Source organism: Phlebotomus papatasi, chromosome 2 (genome assembly GCF_024763615.1).
Source record: "Phlebotomus papatasi isolate M1 chromosome 2, Ppap_2.1, whole genome shotgun sequence".
Classification (NCBI taxonomy): domain Eukaryota; kingdom Metazoa; phylum Arthropoda; class Insecta; order Diptera; family Psychodidae; genus Phlebotomus; species Phlebotomus papatasi.
Window position 1 is genome coordinate 64927687 of NC_077223.1, and position 21378 is coordinate 64949064.

The window sequence follows — 21378 nt, forward strand, 5'->3', positions numbered from 1 at the left end:
GCCAATGAATTGCAATATGTATATTCCAAAATCTAAACAAATAATATAGCAAAAATGGGAAGTAAAGAAATGGAAAATCTATTCAATATTTTGGCGTTTTAGATCTTTTTCTTAATGAATCAAATAATATCTTCCTCCCTCGGCACGACAAACATGAATATTTCCTCTTTAAATCTACAAAAACTTCCATCACATCTCTGGCTACATTTTTCGTAGAGTTAAATAAAGTTCTTCAGCTTTTCGTTAATATATAAGGATGTTTTTGAATTGTTCTTGCCTTGTAGATGTAGATCTATCTTTTTCAAATTTGAAAAATAAACTAATTATATCTTTAGAGCGGATGCTCTTTGTTTTGCAGATTTACCATGTAACACCTGCTGCTTTTCGGCACTGTATTGACTTATAAATAATACTAGTAGGGAATATTTGAGAAAATGATTTATTAGAAAAGGCTTAGATTATATATTGTAGCTTAAGGAAAGTCACTCACCTAGAATTTATAGAGAGAACAAATTAATGAATAATCTCTACTTGTTGCCGCCGAGGATTCAGGTTTTGTGATATGCACTTAGAGTGGCGGTATTACTTGTGGTTAACGTAGTAATTTGTCTACAACAAAACAATTGTGGATCTATATAAAATACTTGTAAAAAGTCCAACTTTCTTTACCAGACTATTTTTTATGGGATTTTGCAAAAAAATCGCACATCTATGTAGCCCTACAACTCAAAATAGCCCCATTCCCCCTTATGTACAGTGCCCGCCCTCTAATCCGGATCGGCGTAATCCGGACGAGCTCTCGACGGTTATATTTAAAAGTTTAGTTTAAGTATGCATATATCACTATCACTACCCTATAACCAACGAACAGTGGTGAAATTTTTTTTATGGGCAAATTACCGCAATATTCAGATGGTAATTTTCTGGTAATTCCTGGTAATTTTCCAAGGAAAATTTCTCTGGAAAATTTACGGCCATCCCTATGCATATGTGCTCAGCATTTAAAATGAATTATCCTGTGATGTTTCTGTTTAATAAGTGGAGTATATTAGCATGGAATTCTCTAATTATGTCTTCTTAGAATTTTCTTTAAAACTTTTATACTAATTCTAAAAAAAAAAATCTTGTATTATATTTTCGAGACGTTGAACAAAATTCATAAAATCCATCCGGATTACACGAAGCGGACACCTTTCATATTATTTGGCTCCCAATCATCCGAATTACAAAGCAGGCACTGTATTCATATAATTTGACTACATTTCAGCAATTTCCATTATTCGTATGAGTTTATGAAATGTATGTGATATGTAATGGAATCGTATTGGGTATTGGGTGATTAAGCATGGAATACTGGGTATATGATACCAGCGCCGCGTAGAGGTTAATAGCAGTTTGAGGAAACCTTCCAACAGTTTGTCACTTCTCATTTCTCTCTCATTTAGTTGGTGCTTTGAAATCGAAAAGAAAATTGTGTTTTTCTCAAAGAAAAAGTCTCTTTGAATTGTGTTTTTGTACACCAGTCGGTGCCCTATGAGCTGCCCCAACGCATTCACCTGAAATCACAACATTCCAAGTAAGTACATTGCGAAAAATTGCACAGGAATGTCGACAACAAATTGGATTGTCAAACAAGAGAATGCGTAGGAAAAATAATGGAGTGTGACTCACATTTGTGACGCTCATTTTTCTCCCACAAAATTGGATTAATGACAATCAATATTAGTGTGTCTGCTTCGGGAAATAATCAAAGTATTGAATGACATGGGTTTCAGGTGTGTTTAGAGCAGAAAATCAAGAGATAATCGAGCGAGAAGATGACAACGTATGCTTCGACAAACAATGGAAGGGAGGCTGATTTTCAGAAATTGGCCCAAACTATTGCCACCAGTATCCAAAAAATCCTCCAGAATGGTAAGAACGGACTCCTTGAAGCTTCAGGGAATACAGATAGTCTAATTTGTGGGATATTTCAGTCTCGTCTATGCAGAGGATGGTCAATCAATTTGGCACGGCACAGGATTCTCCGGAACTCAAGCAACAGCTGTAAGTCTTATTTTATTCACATTTTAATTATTTATTTAATTTGTTTTGGGATCTTCCGTGCCACTGAAAGTGTATTGATTTTCCTAAAAGAGTCACCTTATCACGATTTTTTTTCTCTATTTTCTCACCTGACTAAAAACGAGGGGCTAATGATAAGTGAGAAACAGCGCTAAAGCTAAATCCTGTTCTGTGAAATATGTTTCAAACATGTTTCATTCTTTGTTTTGTATTTTGCATTAAGGCCTCTACACATTAAGAGCAATTTTCAATAAAAAAAAAATGCTTTTTTGAAGGAAATTGACTGCACTTCTGTAGGTGTAAACATCAAAATTCTGTCAAAATGCAATTTTTGACGAAAACTTCCCAATGTGTAGACGCCATTACTTTGCAGGTTTTTGAAATTTATTTGATTTACTTCTGCGGTTTTTTTTCGTTTTCACAACTTTTTTCAAAGTTGTAAAATAATCATGAACTATTAATTAAAATACGAGTTAAGGAATTGGAGGCCCATATTAATTTTCTTTAAAAATTAAAACCGCTAAAGTTTCTAAAGATATCAAATTGCTTTTTTGAAGGAATTCATCTACACCACACCACTGTAGGTGGAAACATCAAAATTCTGTCAAAAATGTAATTTTTGATGAAAATTGCTCTCAATTTGCAGAGACCTTTACATTAACACTTACCAAAATCTCTTACACTCACAGTCCCAGGTTTATGCACATTTTCGGGACCGAAAAAACGCGCGAAATGGCATTATACATCGAGAAAATTTGCATACACGCAGGGGCTTTCTTTTGCTCGGCCGTAAAACTAATTTCGCGCGGAGTAAAAGTGGCAGAATAAGAAAATTCAACTGTTCAAAGAAAATGCATTAACAAACAGTACTTTTTGGCCAGAGTTCTTCAATAAATGTTTAGAAAATTTAAAAATTTTACATTAACTCTTTCGTCTCCTTTGGGACTCTGGGTACCCATGGAAAAAAGAATTTTTTTAGACTGTTTAGAATCGATAAAATTCCGATTCTTGTGGATGATTACAAACTATAAGGATGTCCAAATCTAGGATATTTTTTGCAGGATCCCAATTAACTCCTGAGCTAAGATATTCTTGGTCAAAAATCGTGAATTTTCGATTTTCTGCTTCCTTGCAGATATTGTGACTTTATTCATATTTCTAAACCCGAATAAGGAAAAACCTTTCGGGGCCAATAAGTATGATAACTAACAATTACAGATTACATAAATTCGCAAAATATTTTTTCTTAAATTTTTAAAAAACTTGTTCAAACTTGATGGGAATTCTCGTCCGCAAGAATCTAGAGGTCAAATGTAAGGTTATCCCGCCAATGTCCGCCATTTGCTTTTTGACACCAATCTTGTAAGAAAATTCCAAGCGGGAGTGAAATTTTTGCCAATATGGCCGATAATTTTGACATTTGGCAGCGAGGGAGATTGCTTTCGAGGAAGTTTTTCCTATTCTTTCAGATTTTGGTGAATTCTGATTGTCCAGGAAGTGTTTTTTTGGCTCTTGAGAAAGCTTAATGTGTCTGCAATAACATCCTGTTGAGAGAAATGTGTGTTAAAGTGTTATTCTGTGAAATATTTTGAGGAATCTGTTGGCAAGCAGGACCTGGGTGTCCTTTTTAGCACTTCCTGGACATCCCACAAGATACTGGTCAATAATTCTTCTTGTTTTAGTGATCAACATTGTAAAGGAGTCATTTGACATGCAAAAATAATTCACAAAATTCATATTATTGGCTTATGGAAAATTGAAGTATGTCCAAATTTGTATCCTTTGCGTTCTTTAGGGGACGAGAGTTCCCATGAGTTTTCCAATTTCCCAGAGGCGGAGAAAATTCTTTCTCTACAGAAGTATCATATTTGACCACTAAGACTTACAATAAAGTGAGTTTTACTGAAATTCGTTCGCTGGATATGTTGTGGTCCGGAAAGAGTTAATAAAAGAAATTAAAGTTTTATTTTGGAAAAGAAGCACAGTGTTTTCAAATTTCCCGCGTCGCAATATAGTATACTATTCAGGCGTATTTCAAAAATGATTTCATAAATTGACTCCCAATGGTAGGCAAACTTGCATAATTGTATGTGCATAATTCCATCAGGTGCATAATCCCGAAGTTCATAATGTCGGGACTGAGTGTATTAATTTAATGCATTTTAAAATTAAATAAATCTGAAAAAGAGAAATTATTAAGTTCACTTTAGAAACGAATTTTGGAAATTTGAGAGATAACTTGAATGAATAGTATTCTGTTGACTTCAAAAAATTGTAATCCATTAAGTTGTATTCAAATAATTTGTTAAAGAGTTTAGAAATTTAATTTTAGATTACGTTGGGGGAAATAGTAGGGATTATAATGATATGCGATATCTTTTCGAGTATATCTAAACCTAAAGAAACTTGGGGTTCTCTTCCTTCTGACCTTCCTAACTATAACCTTTATCAAATGATTTTTTTCCAATTTTAGAGAATAAGGCCTATTTTTGCAATTCAAATCGTATATTGTAGTAATTTTTAGTTTCCATTTTCCATATTCTCTGAATTCTCTTATTTAGTTGAGAATTTATTTATGATTATAAGGAGGTACATTTGCCATCATCTACGTGCTTCTTTAGTTTTTCCTTTTGCATTTACAGCTTAGTGTTGTTGATTTTCCAACACTGTCCTATTTTCTAAAAAAAAATCGTTCCGACTCGACATATTTCCTCATAATTTCATACAGTAATATCTACAATCCACACGTAACAACAGTTCAATGTTTGTGTATGATGGTTCTTATTCACAAATCATCTCTGAGGAACTTGACTTTTCAATTTTGAAAATCTCCATAAAATCGACTTTTAGAAAATGATTCGAAAATCACATTTCTTTCGAGATAGAGGAAAATGATGAAAATAGTCTTCTGCAATGTTGTAGAGCAGTAAATTTCCTATAAGAATATTCTCATTATAAAACGTTTAAGTTTTCTCAGAGATCGTGAAAGAATTAAATATGCGTTTTAACAAGTTTTGCCCCAGTCTCCCCTACACATTGTTGGAAATTTTGAAGTAAATTTCTTACACGTGTGAAGGTAAATCTTGAAAAATTGCCTAATTTTAAAAAATTTCACATGTTGGCACTATAAAGATTTTGATCTAAAATGTTATTAAACTTTACAATAAGGACGCTGATCTGAAGATATCTGACTTGTTTCATTTTAAAGCTGTTCAGAAGGGAACTCTTAACATACTTGTACCTGTGATATACGTCTAAGAGTGGGAATCGTCTTTTCGACGTGCAATTAAAAAATTAAATTGAATTGAAATAGGGAGTGAATCCGGTGTTCGCCAGTTGGAAAAGTGGTCACCCTAAGAGGAAAACACTTTTTTGGTCTTGCCCAGAGCTTTCGGTCCCAATATGGACCTTCTTCAGTGGCTGAAAGGGCATCAAAATTTATTTTTCAACATTTTCTTGTTTTTACAAAGGTCATTTTTGGACAACTTCAACTCTATTATTATTTTTATATTTAAATAAATTTTGATGCCCTTTCAGCCACTGAAGAAGGTCCATATTGGGACCGAAAGCTCTGGGCAAGACCAAAAAAGTATTTTCCTCTTAGGGTGACCACTTTTCCCACTGGCGAACACCGGATACACTCCCTATCAAGAAAATCGCGCCAGTTCCTATTATTAGATTGAATTGAAATATTTAGTACAGAGAATCGTCAATCGGAGCAAATGACACTCAAATCATCCAGTTTTCTTTGGAGTAGAGATAGGAAAAATTCTTATCAACCTAGGATCGAAGAGGCAGGAATTTTTTCTATCTCAATTCCGGAGAAAACTGGATAATTTGAGTGTCACTTGTTCTGATTAACGATTCCCTGTACTCAAATACAATTAACTTGGACTAAAGTTTGCAAAACTCTCAAAATGAAATATTTAGTTTAAAAATCCAAAATTTCTTATTTAGAATTAAGAGGGTAAGCGGGTTTGAAGGCTTCAAAAATCGTTTTTTTTTTAATTTGCTTATTTGCTTATTAAATAAGATAATAAGTAAAAAACATTTTCTGAAAATATCAAGTCAATTGGAGTAAAACTCTCGGAGGTAGAGCAGTTTTAGTTATGCATTTTGCCCGTACGCGCTTACCGTTGTAAAACTTTAAACGCGTTTTTCTCAAAACACAATTTTCAAAATCGGTTATCACGATATTTCGAAAACGCCTCAACCGATATTTTTGAAACTTTGCACACTTCTTCTAGATATAGTTGGCTCGTGCTTAACATAATTAGTCATTAGTTTTGACGGATTTTATAGTATAAAACATGTTGAAAAGTGGCTGAAATTTATCAATTTTTTGAAAAAAATTTTGTGCCAAAAATCGAAAAAAATCCTACTTAAGCACGAGCCAAATTCATATCCTAAAAGAAAATACTAATTTTATGGATTTAATATGAAGGTGCTAGAAAAAAAACGTGACAACGGAAAAAATGAGGGTGTGATCATACTGATCATATACCATTTCTCAACGGCTCAATTTTGAAAATTTTTCAAAAATTTTATAGTCCAAAAATAAAAAATGGACAAAATTAAAGTTTTTTTTCCTATGTCAAACCCGCTTACCCCCTTAAAATGCAAATGACGAATGCAATTTAATATTTTTATACTAAATATTTATCTTTAATATTTAAGTTTCTTTGAATTAAACAATATTTTTCTTAACCTGTTTAGAACCACCACCAAAAGTTTAGAACACCAAAAAAATTTTAAAAAGAATCGCCAACAGTTATCATTTAGAATTTTTGAAATAGGGTAAAATTTATAATTCCGTAAAACGCCGATTTATGGGTAAACTAGAATTCAAACAACTTTATAAAATAATTATAAATAATCTTAATTAACAGATTATCAAGGTCTCCGAACTTCCATTTTTTTATCTGTAAAAAACAATCAATGTTTCATCCTTGTTTTACGTTTTATAATTTTAAATTATGTATTTTTTTTAAGTCAAAACCAAAAATTAGAAGAAAAATCTGATTTTATGGTATGAAATCTCAGAATGAAAGAAAAACTTAGTTTGATTAATTTGTTCTGAAAACAAAATGTGTACAGAAGTTGATGAAATGACAAACCCCTCACACAATTGAACAAAGTGGCACATTTTAAAGAAACTTTTCCATTTTCCCACGACTGTGTGAGGTTGTTCAGGAGTTTATTTGTGATTTCTGCATGAAATTTTCAGGCATCAAATTCGAACGTATACACAGCAGTTGATCACAGACACAGATAATTTGCTGAAGGATCTCAGCAATTGCAAGGACAGACATTTGAAAATCCAACGAGATCGACTCGTGGATGAATTTACGTCTGCCCTGACGGCCTTTCAGGTGGTCCAGCGCAAGACGGTGGACTTTGAGAAGAATGCAATCCGTCAGGCACGATCAACGGCTATTGCCAAGCCGCCCGGATCGCACTCGGGCAGTCACAATTCCACATCTTCCGGCCCCTTTGAGGATAATTTCGTGACTGGGAGTCGGGGTCAGACTCAGGCACAGATGCAAGAGGATATTGATTTGCAGGCGTTGGAGGAGCAGGAACGCAATATTCGGGAACTTGAGGAGAATATTGTGGGTGTGAATGAGATTTATAAGAAATTGGGAGCGATGGTGTATGAGCAGGGACATGTGGTGGATTCGATTGAGGCATCTGTAGAGCAGACAAGCGTCTTTGTGTCTGAGGGGGCTGATAATCTCAAGAAGGCCAGTCAATATCAGGTAAGTGGGATTTTTTTTCTTATTGTTTGTAGGTAAATAAAATAGATAACTTCTTTTTTTTTGTTTAAATTGTAGAACAAACTGCGAAAAAAGAAGTTATTCATAGCTCTTATCTTGGCTGCAATTGTTGCTGTTATCATTCTATTGATAGTTTGGAGTAAGTAGATTTGAGGTTTGCAGGAGGATAGAACGAGAGCACTTCTTTTTGTATATTTGTATGGCTTCGGCGTTTGAGGAATTAAAGCAAAAAAAAAACAAGTTATCCATATAGGAAAAAAATACTTAGAATTGATGAGCGTTATTCAGAGAAAGAACAAAGTTATTTGAATTTCTTTCTGTCCAGGAGTATAAATACATTAAAAAAAAATAAAATACTGAATTATTAATTAGAAATCTATTGAAGCATTATTAAGAATATAATTTATATATCTGTATTATATGTAGATAATCACAATGAAAAAAAAATAAGGGAGAATTTCAATTCAAAGAAAAGAATGATATTTCGGATTTTAAGAATAAAGTCAACCTACTCTCAAATTGAATTTCTTTTTATTACAATAATGGGTCTCTGGTGTGTCCCAAATTGGAATACTTCGTGGATTTTACCTGTCAAGAGTTCATGAGTCGTCAAAAAAAAATCATTTAAAAACCGTAAAACGGTAATATAAAATGAATTTTATCAAAAATTTAGTCATTACACTGAGAAAAAAGGGTGCGATTCACTTTTTTTCCTCAGAACTTTAACACATTTTAGGTGTAAAAATATATCAACATTTTTTAATGTTAATTTTACACCTTTTTAAGGGTAAAATAAACATGAAAAAGGATACCTTTAACCCCCAATACACCTAAAAAGGGTAATATTTACACCGATTTCGGTTCAATAATGCAGGGTAAAATTAACATTTCCGGAATGCTATTTTCACTTTTTCGGATTTCTCTCAATCTAGTTAATTACAGATTTATTATCGGTTCAGATAAATTCAATCTTGACCAAATCGGTTGAGAAATAAGCTTTCTAGAGTGGTTTATCTCCAAATTGAAACATTCATTATCCGTCTGAACAACCTTCGAAATATTCAAGAATGAAGGAAGTCTTTGGATACGTTTTCGAATTAAGAATTTCTTGGAAATCAATCGGAATGCTTGCAACCCGGAATGTCTCTAAAAAGTTCAATTTAAAAGAAAAAGCGTTTACAAAATTAACCTCGATGATTGAAATAATAATTTTATAAATGTATGCTAAAATGTACTGTAGTGTGGACCAGGAGGGAAAGCCTTAAACTAAAGTGTACCCTGTTGTTGGGAAAGCTTTAAAACAAATTCAAATTTCATCAAAATCTGAAGTGAAGTTTCAATATTTTCGAAAATCAATTTTTCGAAATATTTTTTTGTATAAACCTGTCAGAAAATCAAATATCATTTTTTTTATCATATTGTTTTATCATTTTCGAACTATCTTCGGGTCAGAAAATATTTCATTTTAATGTTTTTGGATAAGTCTGTGACTAACGCAAAATAGGCTTTCTTCAAAAGGGTTCCGGTAAACCGGGCTCTTCTGCGGTGACACTTTGAACTTTGAAGATGTTAAAATTAACATGGTGGTAAGTATTTTTTAATATTATTCTTTTACAAACTTAACCCTTTAACGACGAGACACTTTTTACGGACTGAAAATCAACAATAAGAATTAAACTGAGAAACATAATCAATTATAAGTCTTACATTTAACAGAAAATCCAACAGAGTCTGATTCGGTGTGTTTAGTACTTCTATGAACGATAGGGACAAAAATAGCCCAAAAATTTAAGTAATTTTTCTGACAATACCAATGAATAATATTCTTCGCTTCCATGAAAAATATTACGTGAGTATTGTAGTTTATATTGCCAAAAGGGTTTTGCTTAAAAAAAAATTAGAAGTATAAAAAATAAATAAAATCAATTATGAATTTGAGAATTTAAAAATTCGCCATTTTTTGAGCTTAAATATTTACTACATAGCAAATAGCTAGAAACTTGCAAAAAATATTCTAGATTCCTTCAACCTTCTACTTTACAATTATGTACAAACATAAGAAAAAAATAACTTTAGGTAGTCAGGAAAAATTATTTTCTTTATGGAACACCGGTGTTCCAATGGTCCTTAAAGGGTTAATCGACAAAGCGTCTCAGCTTTGCAGAGTGCTCGAACTTACGAGAAAAAGCCCTCTGTGCATTATCCTTTTACAATGACATTTCAATATATGAATACCGGTCTGCTACTCTATTCATAAATTATTGGATGGGTTCCGATTAAAATCCTGAAAACCAAAATCCCGAATTCTTAAGTGTCATAGCTACTCCCACGATTGCACACGCGCTTGCTGGAGGCAAAGGGAAATTTTCTGTGTCTTGGGAGATTCTTCTAACACACTTCCTCCATATAATTTCATCCCGTTCAGGATTTTGAACATTCGGAATTTTGGCTCTCGAGATTTTGGCCGTCTCCGATCGGAACATCATCCGAAATTGAAAGTTGGTAGGAAATGTTCTTAGACCTTTTGTATTCCCTTCAATTTTAATTTATTACTAGAAGTGCAATACTTTTAAAGCACATTGAAATTGGCAAAAGGAATAAATTGAAGTCATGAACGCAATCCTCTAACGTCTAAGCCTTTAAGGACGAGAAGGTAAAAAATTAAAGATCAGAAAAAATATTTTTGTCTGACTTTAGGAGCAAAGCATAACTTTAGATGGCTGTAGGAAAAAAATCATTTTTAGATCACCGGTGACCCAATCGTTCTTAAACCCTAATCATAAATAGTTTCTTTTTACAATTATATACCTACAAGGAATTTGAAAAAAACAGCTTTAAGCAATTTCGTTTAAAATTTAGCCTTCTGATTTTTGATCTCGCATTATTCAAGATTGGAATTCTTCTGGTCACAGGAGTCTATGGATGAAATGTCCGCCTGGTTTACCTCTATTACATATTCAAAAATCCGCAAAATCGTTGGAGTGCACAGGAACGTATCGATATTTCGCCTCTACGAAAAGTTCTTATTGAACTAAACAGCGGAATACCCCAAAACCCACAAAACCCTTGTTTCCTGGGTAAGGGGGCTGTGACCTCAGGTTTGCTCTCTGTTTCACAACACAGTATTCTGTATGAAAAAAAAAACACATCAAAGAGCTTCGGATGACGGATAGATTGCACCGGAAACGACCATGTAAGACGATAGAAAGCTGTTTTTCAGCCGCTGATCCCGCGGTCGGGGGGTACGAGGGTGACAATCTAGGGCTCTGAAGTGACATGGTTTGGCAAGCCTACGACGACAACGACACTTAAAGTGAGTGAAGAGAATATCTCTTCACTCACAGGAAAGCGCCAGGATCTTAAAAACGAAACAAAAAAGTTCCATAATTGGTGTTTCGTCCACAAAGCAAAGAAGAACGTGGACCTCCATGAAGGGCGGTAACTTTTCCTCTCCGAAGTCGCACCACAAATGTCTGCACAGGCGAATGTGGGGATACTCATAGGCCCTCGGCTGCCCGACAGGGAGAGTGATGGGTGATAAAATGGGTGGGACGGGTATTAAGATCAAACGGTTCTGCAGGTGTACACACCGAACACTCCGTAAGAATATTCAGCTTTTCTAGACAAAGTGGAGGGGAGGATGTCCTTGATAAGGCAACTTCTGAATTTTTGACAATTAGAAGAGGAATTGTTGTCATTTTAAGATTGATTTTTTGGACTTTCCATATCTCGGTTAAGGAGCGTGGGGGAAGGTGAAGTTTTTTTTGACCGAAAGGTCTAAGACCCTGCTTTAAACATACTAAAATTTACAACCCTATTGATATTATACAGGAGCTAAATTATCGAGAAAACTATAGTATGTGGTATTACAATACTGGAAGAGGATGGAACAATATTTACTGAAAACCACATGTCGATATTTCTTACCGTTTGGCATTTAGGCTGTTAATAAACAGAATGTGGTTATTAACAGACAAAATGCCGTTAATGTGATATTTGTCGAATCTTCAGAATCCCAAAATTTTTCCAAAATCCTATCCCTTTGAGGGTGAGGGTATTTGAATGTAACTCAATTCAAAATCTATAGATTATATTCTGTGTTACTCTCTCATTGAGTTCGAGCAATAAAAATAAGGAAATTCCGTTGAAAGGAAACCCAGGACAAAGATGTTTCAAATATAGTAAGATAAACACTTGAGATTGGAGTTCTTAGTAAAAATTTCATTAAATTCCAAATGACATTTCATACTTTTCTGTTAAATGAGACAAGAGTGGGAAGAAAAAAAGAAAGAGAATAGATGATAGAAAAATCCTCCTTCGCGCCTGTAAAAACATTCCCGGACACAGTGATAGAAAATGCCTCTTTTTGGCGGGCTCACAATTCAACAAGAAAAAAAAAGAGTAGGAAAATTTATTCATGAGATCCAACTCAGCCACTTGAAATTGTCCATTTCGATCCTCGTAATTTCAATCGTTTCCATTGCACTAAAGAGACTTTCAGGCTCTCTTTTCAATGGACTCACGAGAAATTCACCTCCATTCATCTGCCACACATTTGTTTATTTTTCCCGAATAGTGAATGAAAGACCTCTCTTATGATCCTTTCTTCGTCTCTCTCCCTCATACACTTTGCTGTTGACCAGACACAAATCTCGGGCTTAACTTTAAAAGCCTCCACAGTTGCATGTGATTGCAGGGAAAGACTGAGGGGCCACCAACTGGGCATTTTACAGCTCTGAATTAGTATTTAATGATGTAGATTTGTAGGTTTCACAGTTTAGGGAAAAATATATACCTCTTTTCGGAGTATTTTCAACTCAAAATTATTGTTTAAGTTTGGGAACAATTAGGCAACAGATTATGAAAAACTATTATTTGGAACTATGAATGAAATGTGTTCTTTAGCCATTAAATTTAACTTCCCAATTCATTTAAGCTGAAAATGGTCACATTGAATCGCTCACAGGCTAAAAGAATTTTAGCAAATCAGCAAATAATGTTTAAGATATTTTGGAGTTTTACAAAAAAAAATCATAAAATATTTCAATTCGCTTACGTTCTCTGATTCATGGTGAATCGATCATTTCTCTTACAGAATCCGTACACTGGCTAGGTTAGAAAATGAGAGTTGAACGGTCTTTTGACTAGATTAGAACTAGAAGCTTAGCCCAGTTTACGAATTTCGAAACAAGCAAGTATCAGAGGCAGCCCAAATTCCGACAATCAAAATCTCGAACGCCAAAATCCCGAAAGGGCTAAAATCACAAAAACCAAAATCCCGAAAGGGATGAAAAGGATGAAAATACTGAAATTATATGGAGGATAAAGATTTGAATAATTTACCAAGTCCCAGAAAATTTCCCTTTGCATCCACCAAGTATGGGTGCAATCGTGGGAGTAGCTACGACATTTTCAGGAATTTGGGATTTTGGCTTTGAAGATTTTGGCGGTCGGGATTTTTTCTTTAGGGATTTTGACCGGGATTCTCAAAATGGTTTTTCAAACCCTAATAGACTATTATGTGTTTTTAATATAGAATCCTAATTGAAAATTTTGCTAAAAACGTTCTCTTTTAAGATATTAAAAAAGCAAGTTTAAAACAGCTGGAAAGATCAAGTCATACCTGTGTATAGGACTATGATCCTGCCACTCTTCGCGTAATGTTCTGAAATGTGGGTTCTCAGTATAAAGAATTGCGAACTTTCCGCGTTTGAGAGAAGAATTCTATGACGGATCTTTGGCTTTGTATGTGACGAGGGACAATTTCGAAGCCTATATACAACTATGAAGTATATGAGCTCTATCGAGAGGCAACTGTTGTCATGTAAATATGCCTTAATTGGCTTCGGTATGCTGATCATCTAGTTCACATGGATAAGGTCGAACTAGGCTAGAAAGCCTTTAGAGGAAAAGGATCTGTGTTTCGAGGAAACGAGACCGATCCAGCCTCCATTAGAAACGTAACATGAGTTTCAGACTATAAGATTAACATAGTTTCCGAACATTTCTAAATCCTATAATTAATTATTAATTAATTTCAATTTATTTAAAACCCACAAAAAATAGGGTGATTCCCTCTTACAAATTTGTGGCAAGTAAAGAAAAAAAAAGGATAAAAAAGGATAGAAAAACAAAAACGGAAACAAAACAGAACAAAAATGAAAAAAAAGTAAAGAGTAGTATGTTGCTAACCCAATTCATCCTGAGTGTTACAAATGTACTCCCGAATTGCATCCGGTGATCGACGATTATGCGAAGTAAGAGAAGTGTATAAATATACACCTCTAACAAACAGAGTGCGTCTAAAGCACTCATGATTACACTTCGGGACTATGAGCCCCCTGACCCTGACCGACGATGTAACAATCAATCTTAGTGGTTTTCCAAAATCTGGATCATTTGAACAGTATTCAATCCTAATGTAAGGGCCTTGACAGACTTGAGGATGAGCCGAGAGACAACTTAGCGTAATTGTATTCGAAATAATGGTTAAACCGCATTTCTATCATTTTCCACTAAGCCGTCTCTTGGTCTCGGCTTAAGTCGTAAGTGTGTCTAGGGCATAAGACTAATCGGTTCCGAGGTAAAGTCCTTGCTGTTATTATAGTATATCCCCAAAGATCGATTGGGTACACTTAAGAAAGCCCAGAAAGCCTCATGCCTTCTGATGAGTATACGACTTTAGGCAGAGGGCTTATGTGTCTTCCGATAGTGTGCACTTAACAGACAGTCAGCTGATCCTGAGCTATGAATCACGTCCTTAGCAAGAGTAATTTTGTCGGAGTACCATCACTAGTTGTGCTTCTGTGCCCGCTTTCCCAGTTCTCGGTTACAGTAGACTCTCGCTAATTCGGCTCTTTTAAGATCGGGCTACTTTTTAATTCGAGCAGCAGTTAAATTTGAAAAAAAGTTTTCTGTCATTCAGGTTTGATTATGATTATTATCAAATGAATCAAATATGCTCACATTTGGCATGGTTTGTCTTAGTTTTGATGTGATTTCACATTATTAAAGAATTTTCATGCAATTTACGATATATACTGTAAACTCGTATATGTGTAAACTCATTATGTGTATGCAGATGAATAAAAAATCGTTGAATTTCAAAAAATTTGTCGTCCGAATTTCTCTCTAACTCGGATGACATTTCGGTCCCAAATGCCCGAATTTGAGAGAGTCTATTGCATTTTGATCTTAAATAAAAAATTTTACAAAAATCTAATACTTTCTTCTTGGTTCCGAAAAAGGTCGCACATTTTTTCATACAAAATGTACTAGTAAACGCACGACTTTTTTTCGGAATGCAGGGAGTAATGAATAAAAAAGGTTAATATGGATTTGAGATTGAAAGTTAAGTCATGTTCCTGAATCCCTCGAAATTCTGATTAACAAGCAATTCTAGTGGTTCTTCAAAATGAGAGAAGTTAATTCATATGGCTATAACCTAGGTCCGAATTCCGTGTCAGAGTTCGGAATTGGTTGTATCAGTCATCTTGGAGAACCCTAAAAGTTTGTCTTTTTCCAATTTAAAATTTTAGTATATTAGAGTAGGATTTTACATTTTCGATTAAAACAAATTATCCCCTACGAACCTTCTAACCCGGTGTATTGTGCATTGAAAATTAAGTTTTTAAATTGTAAAAAAGACAGACCTTATAAAACGATACAAGTTTTTTTTTATAATATCGTAATTACTTATGAAATAGGAAGGGAAATAATATAATAGATTAGTTTGTAAATTCTCGCGTTTTAAATTTAAATAAGCATACGGTGCACTCCTTTTCGATGTTCTGTATCCGATAAAAAAACTATAAATTTCTAAGTAAATCTAACAGCGGATACTAGAAGTGAGTATTAAAAGATGGAACTCCTAAGAAGTTCACTGGTCCGCGTAATTCTATAAACTTGTTACAATATACAGTAGACTCTCTCTCAATCGGGCATATGGGGCAAAATATCATACAAATTATCGATAGATTTGGGCGTCAAAGTCATTGTAAAATCCACAAAAAACGCTCAATTATAAAGAATAATGATAAAATAAGAGGAACTACAGCGAATTTGAGCAAATTCGCTTCATAATTAAAGTAAAAATTGTCAACAAAATTTTTCGCCCGATTGAAAAAAAGCTGATTGAGCGAGAGTCTACTGTAACACAAATTTTATTCAATTTAGTTCAATTCAATTCAAGTAGGGAAGAACAAGACCTCTAAAATATACATATATTATACAGTATACCTATGATTGAAAAATTCTTTATTATAAGTGTTTCAATGTCAAAGAAAAAATCTATCAACTGGTTTGCTCAAAATAGGGATTATTTGAATGATTTTTAAATTACCGATAGGAATGCATCGGTATCGGTCCCAACCCTAACGCGTGGCGAATCTGCAAAGTACCATTAGAAAATTAAATTTATATTGCTTGTATTAGATTTTATAATGTTTTTTAGGTGATTTATTAATCAAATTGAATAATTAGTCAAGCGGTATGTGCCTAGAAAAACTTACTTATTCGCCCTTATGCAAAAAATTGTAGGTATAAAAAAGTGGCTAGAGCTACCTGTTTATGGTGTTGTGGTCAACAAATTGAAGTGATCATGACGAGGTGAGAAAGAAGAGACATTTTTGATGGAGTACCCACGGAGGAACGTGACAAATTCCACCTCAGCCACATCTTCTGGCATCTTGTGCACAATGACTTAAGGTGGATTTATGCATAAATTGCTAAATTGTTTGCTGGCGGCTCAAGGAGAAATCTCTGTTTTCATTCAATTTGTCCTCCTGTCACTGTTTTCACACATCCTCCGGGATGATTTCACCTTCCCAGTCTATCCCCCCGCCCGACATCTAGAGAGAGCTCACGGAGGATGACTTTTGACACTTTCTTCATTTTTTCCCACCATCCTTGGCAACTTTTTTTGCACCATCATACACCCACGGCCAGACAAATCCTAATAGGATCTTCCACGACACCTTTCACATTTGCTTATGGCTTTTTGTGTGTCTGAAGAAAAGGATTGGCAAATTGAGGAGGATTAATTAATTGTTATGGTATCTCTTGAAAAACTTTCAGCTTCCTGTGTGTTCCAACTTTTTTGTATGATGTACATTTCTTCCTCTTCAACTTCCTTAACCATCATCCCTTCCCACAAAGATACAATCTCTGCAAAAATTTGAGACAAGCCTGATGATCCATTTAATGACATGAAGAATTTGATATTTATTTTTTTACACAATAAACAATATTTATACTGCAGGCGATTTAAAAATATTTTTCTAACTTACATATTTAGAGGCACAAGGGTATGGTGTATAAGAGTAAAAAAAAAGCACAGAGAGAATGTGTTAGGAAAACATTTGGCATGGGAAGACAAAACAATAAATAAATAATTTGGGATCTCCTTTTACACAAAGTACGCAAGAGTTGTGCATAAAAAAGAGGAAGAAAAAGGATACACATGAAAGGGATTGCCTCTTCTTCCTCGATGGCCAAAGATTTGACCATCTTAAGCTAGATCTTAAGAAAAGATCTTGTTTTTGTTGATGGGCTTTGGATCAAAAAGTGCAATTGAGCTGAAGAAAACATTTTACTTGCGCTCTCTGTAGAATACTTACAAACTTATTTTATGTTGTTCGTTTTCCGGCTCCGATGCGGAAGAGCTAAGAGTCATAAAACTCCCAGTGGATTTCTTTTCATCTTCTCTGAAATTTTTCATGGGCAAATTCAGTGCCGAAAACACCAGAAAAGAACCACACACAGTCTTGAGGGGCTGAATTTTATTGATTGCCCTCAGTATTTATTGGGATTTTCTTTGAAGGTTTCCATCAGCGGTATCTTTACTGTTTCCGAAAATTCAAGAGGGAATTTGTTAGGATTTCTTTATAATTTTGAGAAATTAAATGAACCAATAAGGTTTGATAGTTTCTTTGAAGATAAAATGAAATAAATAACAGAGAATATCTTTATTGAATCCTGAAAATGAAAACGTACACATAACTTTAATTAATATAGGTACTTTTCTTATTAATAAACGTAGTTTTTATTTATTTCCCTTTATTTTTAAGGGTTTTTTTTTAACTACAACAGAAGCAAATTAGTTATCAAAATGAATTTATCCTATCAAAATCGAAACTCCATCAAGAGTTAGAACTAAGATTTTTATTTTTATCTCATCGGATAAAAAGACAGTCTTGACATGTAAGCTTTCTTTTTGGAATTTATTCAAATTTCAAATTCGTGAAATTATACAAATTTTGTATTTAAACCAAAATATCAAAGATTTGGATGGAGTGACAGAAAAGCGATATATGGGTGAAATGTAGACCATAATGTTCTCTATAATTTTGCCGTAGAACTTGATCTCATCGATTAATCAGAAGCCGAGATAATCGAGGTTGTTTGTTTCCGAACTCGTTTTTTCGACCAGAGCACCCCAAGTGTTCATTTGATGAACTTCAACTATATCAAAGAATTGTTGTATTTTGTGAGACTTTCCGTTTAAAACCCTATTTTAAGTGTCTTGGTCGAGAAGAAGTAGTCAAATTGGCATCTGAGTGGTTTCAAAGCGTTATCATGGGAAAAATCAATTTTTTCACACTTAAACGACAAAATCGGACAGATTGCATTATCTGATCAAAAAATGATGTATGAACGAAATATAGAGACAAATGTTCTTTACAATTATGTCGAAGTAATCATCAAAATCGGTTCAGCGACAGTCGATATAATTGAGGTTATGTGATATTGAAATTGGTTTTTCGACTGTGGCGCCCCTGGTGTTGGTCCCACGAAGTTCAAGTGTTCTAGAAACTTGTAGCATTTGGTGAGATCTTTCGTTTAAGCCCTAACTCATTAAAATCGGTCACATAGAACCGGAGATATGATTTTTTGAATTTCGTGAACTTTGACCCCTCATATCTCCGGTTCTATTAAAACTAATACGCACTTACGCACCATTTTGGAAACGTCCTAGACTGGACTACAACATACTAAAATTTGATTAACTTGCACAATGCCGTTTTTGAGAAAAATGAGTTTGAATTTCGATGAATTTTGACGGTATCGCAGCGCCACCTGTGGTGACTTTTTGAACTTCCATCTGAAAGTGCTCATCGAGACGAAACCAAAAAGGTAAAATTTAGGTCGCTATGTTAATTAAAACCGGAGATAGAGGCCGGTCAATGTTCGAAATTTGACCCCTTATAGCTCGGGTCAGGGGTTATGGATCGACTTAAGGTTTTTTTTTGTTTGATAGGTATAATCAGCGGCTACAACATACTAAAATTTCAGCCCGATGCACAATGGAATTTTTGAGTGATTTAATTTAGAAAATTGAAAAATGTTCTTTTTAAAAATAGCGCCTTTAGCGGTGGTTTTATGAACTTGTGATGTTAGAGGGGGAAGTGGCATTTGATGAGAGCTTTCCAAAAAGCCCTAACTTTTTAAAATCTGACAATTAGAACTGAAAGTATGGACATTTTAAGAAATTTTTTTTGGACCCTTATAGCTCGGGTCAGGGGGGTCGGGGGACCTTATGTTTGATATTGATGGAAAGCCCTAAGGCCCAGCTATAACATACTAAAATTTGAGCCCGATCGATGCCCTAGGGGCTGAGCTATTGAGAAAACAAAAAAAATGGGGGTATTCAAAATGGCGAAGGAGGGGTGGGGGTGGGGGTCAATGCACCAAGTTGCAATTTTCACCCGATATATAACCTTTGCCGAAAACCGCAAGTCGATATCTCTTTTAGTTTAGGAGCTATTAAGCTCCAAAGAGCGGCCAGCCGGCCGGCCGGGAACGTAAATTAGCCCCCATATATATTCGTGATCAGGAAGTGCTGAAACACATTTTGGCCAAGTTTGAGCGCGATCGGACGACATGAAATTTTGTTAGGATTATAGTAGGTGAGATTATTAAGAATCTCACCTAATATAGATATTACTTTGTGTGCACTATCGGACAAAAAGTTTTCGAAGTTTTTTGTCATACCGAAACTATTCCAAGGCTTTTATCAAGGCTTTGTAAATGTTACACATAGGGTTAGATGGGGTAATTCGGAGTCGTGTCTATTTTGAGATCTGCTCCTTGATTCACATGGTCAAATACAAAAGAAAAACCACGAAGAAGTATAAGACTTTACATTTAAGAGTACTTCTTCATTCTTTTTTTCGTTTGTCATCTAAAACTGTTCGGAAATCTCAAAGTTCCACATTAGACGTGATTCCAAATTATCCCATCTTACCCTAAGACTGTCTTCTCAGACTAAAGGTTTAGCCCAGTTCCCGAGGGTCTCAAAACCTTAAACAGCAATCGATTTTATTGATTTTTCAAAATTTAATAGGTATAATCCAGTATAGTGTATAATCCAATCCTAAGTCAAAATTTTCCAAAAAATCTTAACTGATAAGATATTAGAGAAGTTAAGCCATATGGCTAAGCCTTAGGTCTAAAACCCGTATAATACAATATATAGTAAACGAAAAAAAGAAATTTATGGAATTTTGAGAAAAATAAATGTCCGATATTGCAAGCTGTTCGAAATTTATCATACTTCCCCTATTGCATTTTCTGTAGAGCTCGAGCAATGAAATAAGTTGGTTTTATTTTTCTTAAAATTAAATATATTTCATTCTATTATTTTTTAAATTTGATTTACACAGTTATTAAATGATTTAAATTAATTACAAGTAGGGCAAACTGTTTATTAATAAATAATTCTGAAGCTTTTAAAATGAACAAACAATTTTTGTAATTAAATTTGCATTTTTCAATGAAAAGTTTGATGGAAATCAGTTTAAACTTCAACAGCAGTGGATGTGTATTAAAGATGTGATAAGTCCTAATTATATGATTTACTGTTTATCACTTTTTAAAATTTAAAATTTAAAATTTTATTTGATTTTTGCTATACTCGAATTGAATAATTTTTTTTCTAAAATTATTTTCAAAAATATTAGAATCCTTTTAATTAGTGTTAAAAGCGGTAAAAGCATAATATAGTTTTTTGCAAAAATAATCTATAGAATAATCAAGAACTTTTTTTTAGATTTCTTTTGAATTAGTCAAATTAACAGTAAACTTTGTTTAGGGTTGAAATTTAGGGGTTTCTCAATGGGATTGTTAACTCTTTTGGATTTTATATCCCCAATTGTCTTAACAGAATTCACTGCATATCCCTCGTTGGTTCTTTAGCTAAATGTCGCCATGTGCCTTGGAAAAACAGAACGCGTTTTTCCAACGATCGCTGTCGGGAAGGGTGAAATTTTCCCCTCACTAATCCACTTAGAACGAATAAATTTGACTGTGTGTGTTGGGAAAATTGAATTTGCCTGTTTCAGCCATCCTCAGAATACATTATGTTTTCCTCAAATCCTCACCATTGTTCTTCCACCCTAAATTCTCAAATCTACCCTTATGTACTTGCCCCCTGCTGATGTTTCAAAACTGACAATGTTTGGGTGGGATGTGAATTTTAGGAGCTAGAAATCCATTTCGGAGGCGTAACTCTGCATCAGACCATCCCATGGGCGGTACA

General features: G+C 34.2%; 1 protein-coding gene across 1 annotated transcript; it reads left to right on the plus strand.

The window, feature by feature from the left end:
* Positions 1-1377: 1377 nt before the first annotated feature.
* Positions 1378-8360, plus strand: LOC129803901 (syntaxin-7). Its single transcript, XM_055850779.1, has 5 exons — positions 1378-1576; positions 1776-1914; positions 1977-2046; positions 7292-7823; positions 7899-8360. The coding sequence occupies exons 2-5, from the start codon at positions 1818-1820 to the stop codon at positions 7986-7988; spliced, it is 789 nt and encodes a 262-aa protein (XP_055706754.1). The 5' UTR covers positions 1378-1576; positions 1776-1817; the 3' UTR covers positions 7989-8360.
* Positions 8361-21378: the final 13018 nt, after the last annotated feature.

Coding starts and splice junctions, on each gene's coding strand:
- LOC129803901 (XM_055850779.1), top strand. CDS start 1,818: ATGACAACGTATGCTTCGACAAACAATGGAAGGGAGGCTGATTTTCAG. Junction 1,915..1,976: donor CCAAAAAATCCTCCAGAATG/GTAAGAACGGAC, acceptor GGGATATTTCAG/TCTCGTCTATGCAGAGGATG. Junction 7,824..7,898: donor AGAAGGCCAGTCAATATCAG/GTAAGTGGGATT, acceptor TTTAAATTGTAG/AACAAACTGCGAAAAAAGAA.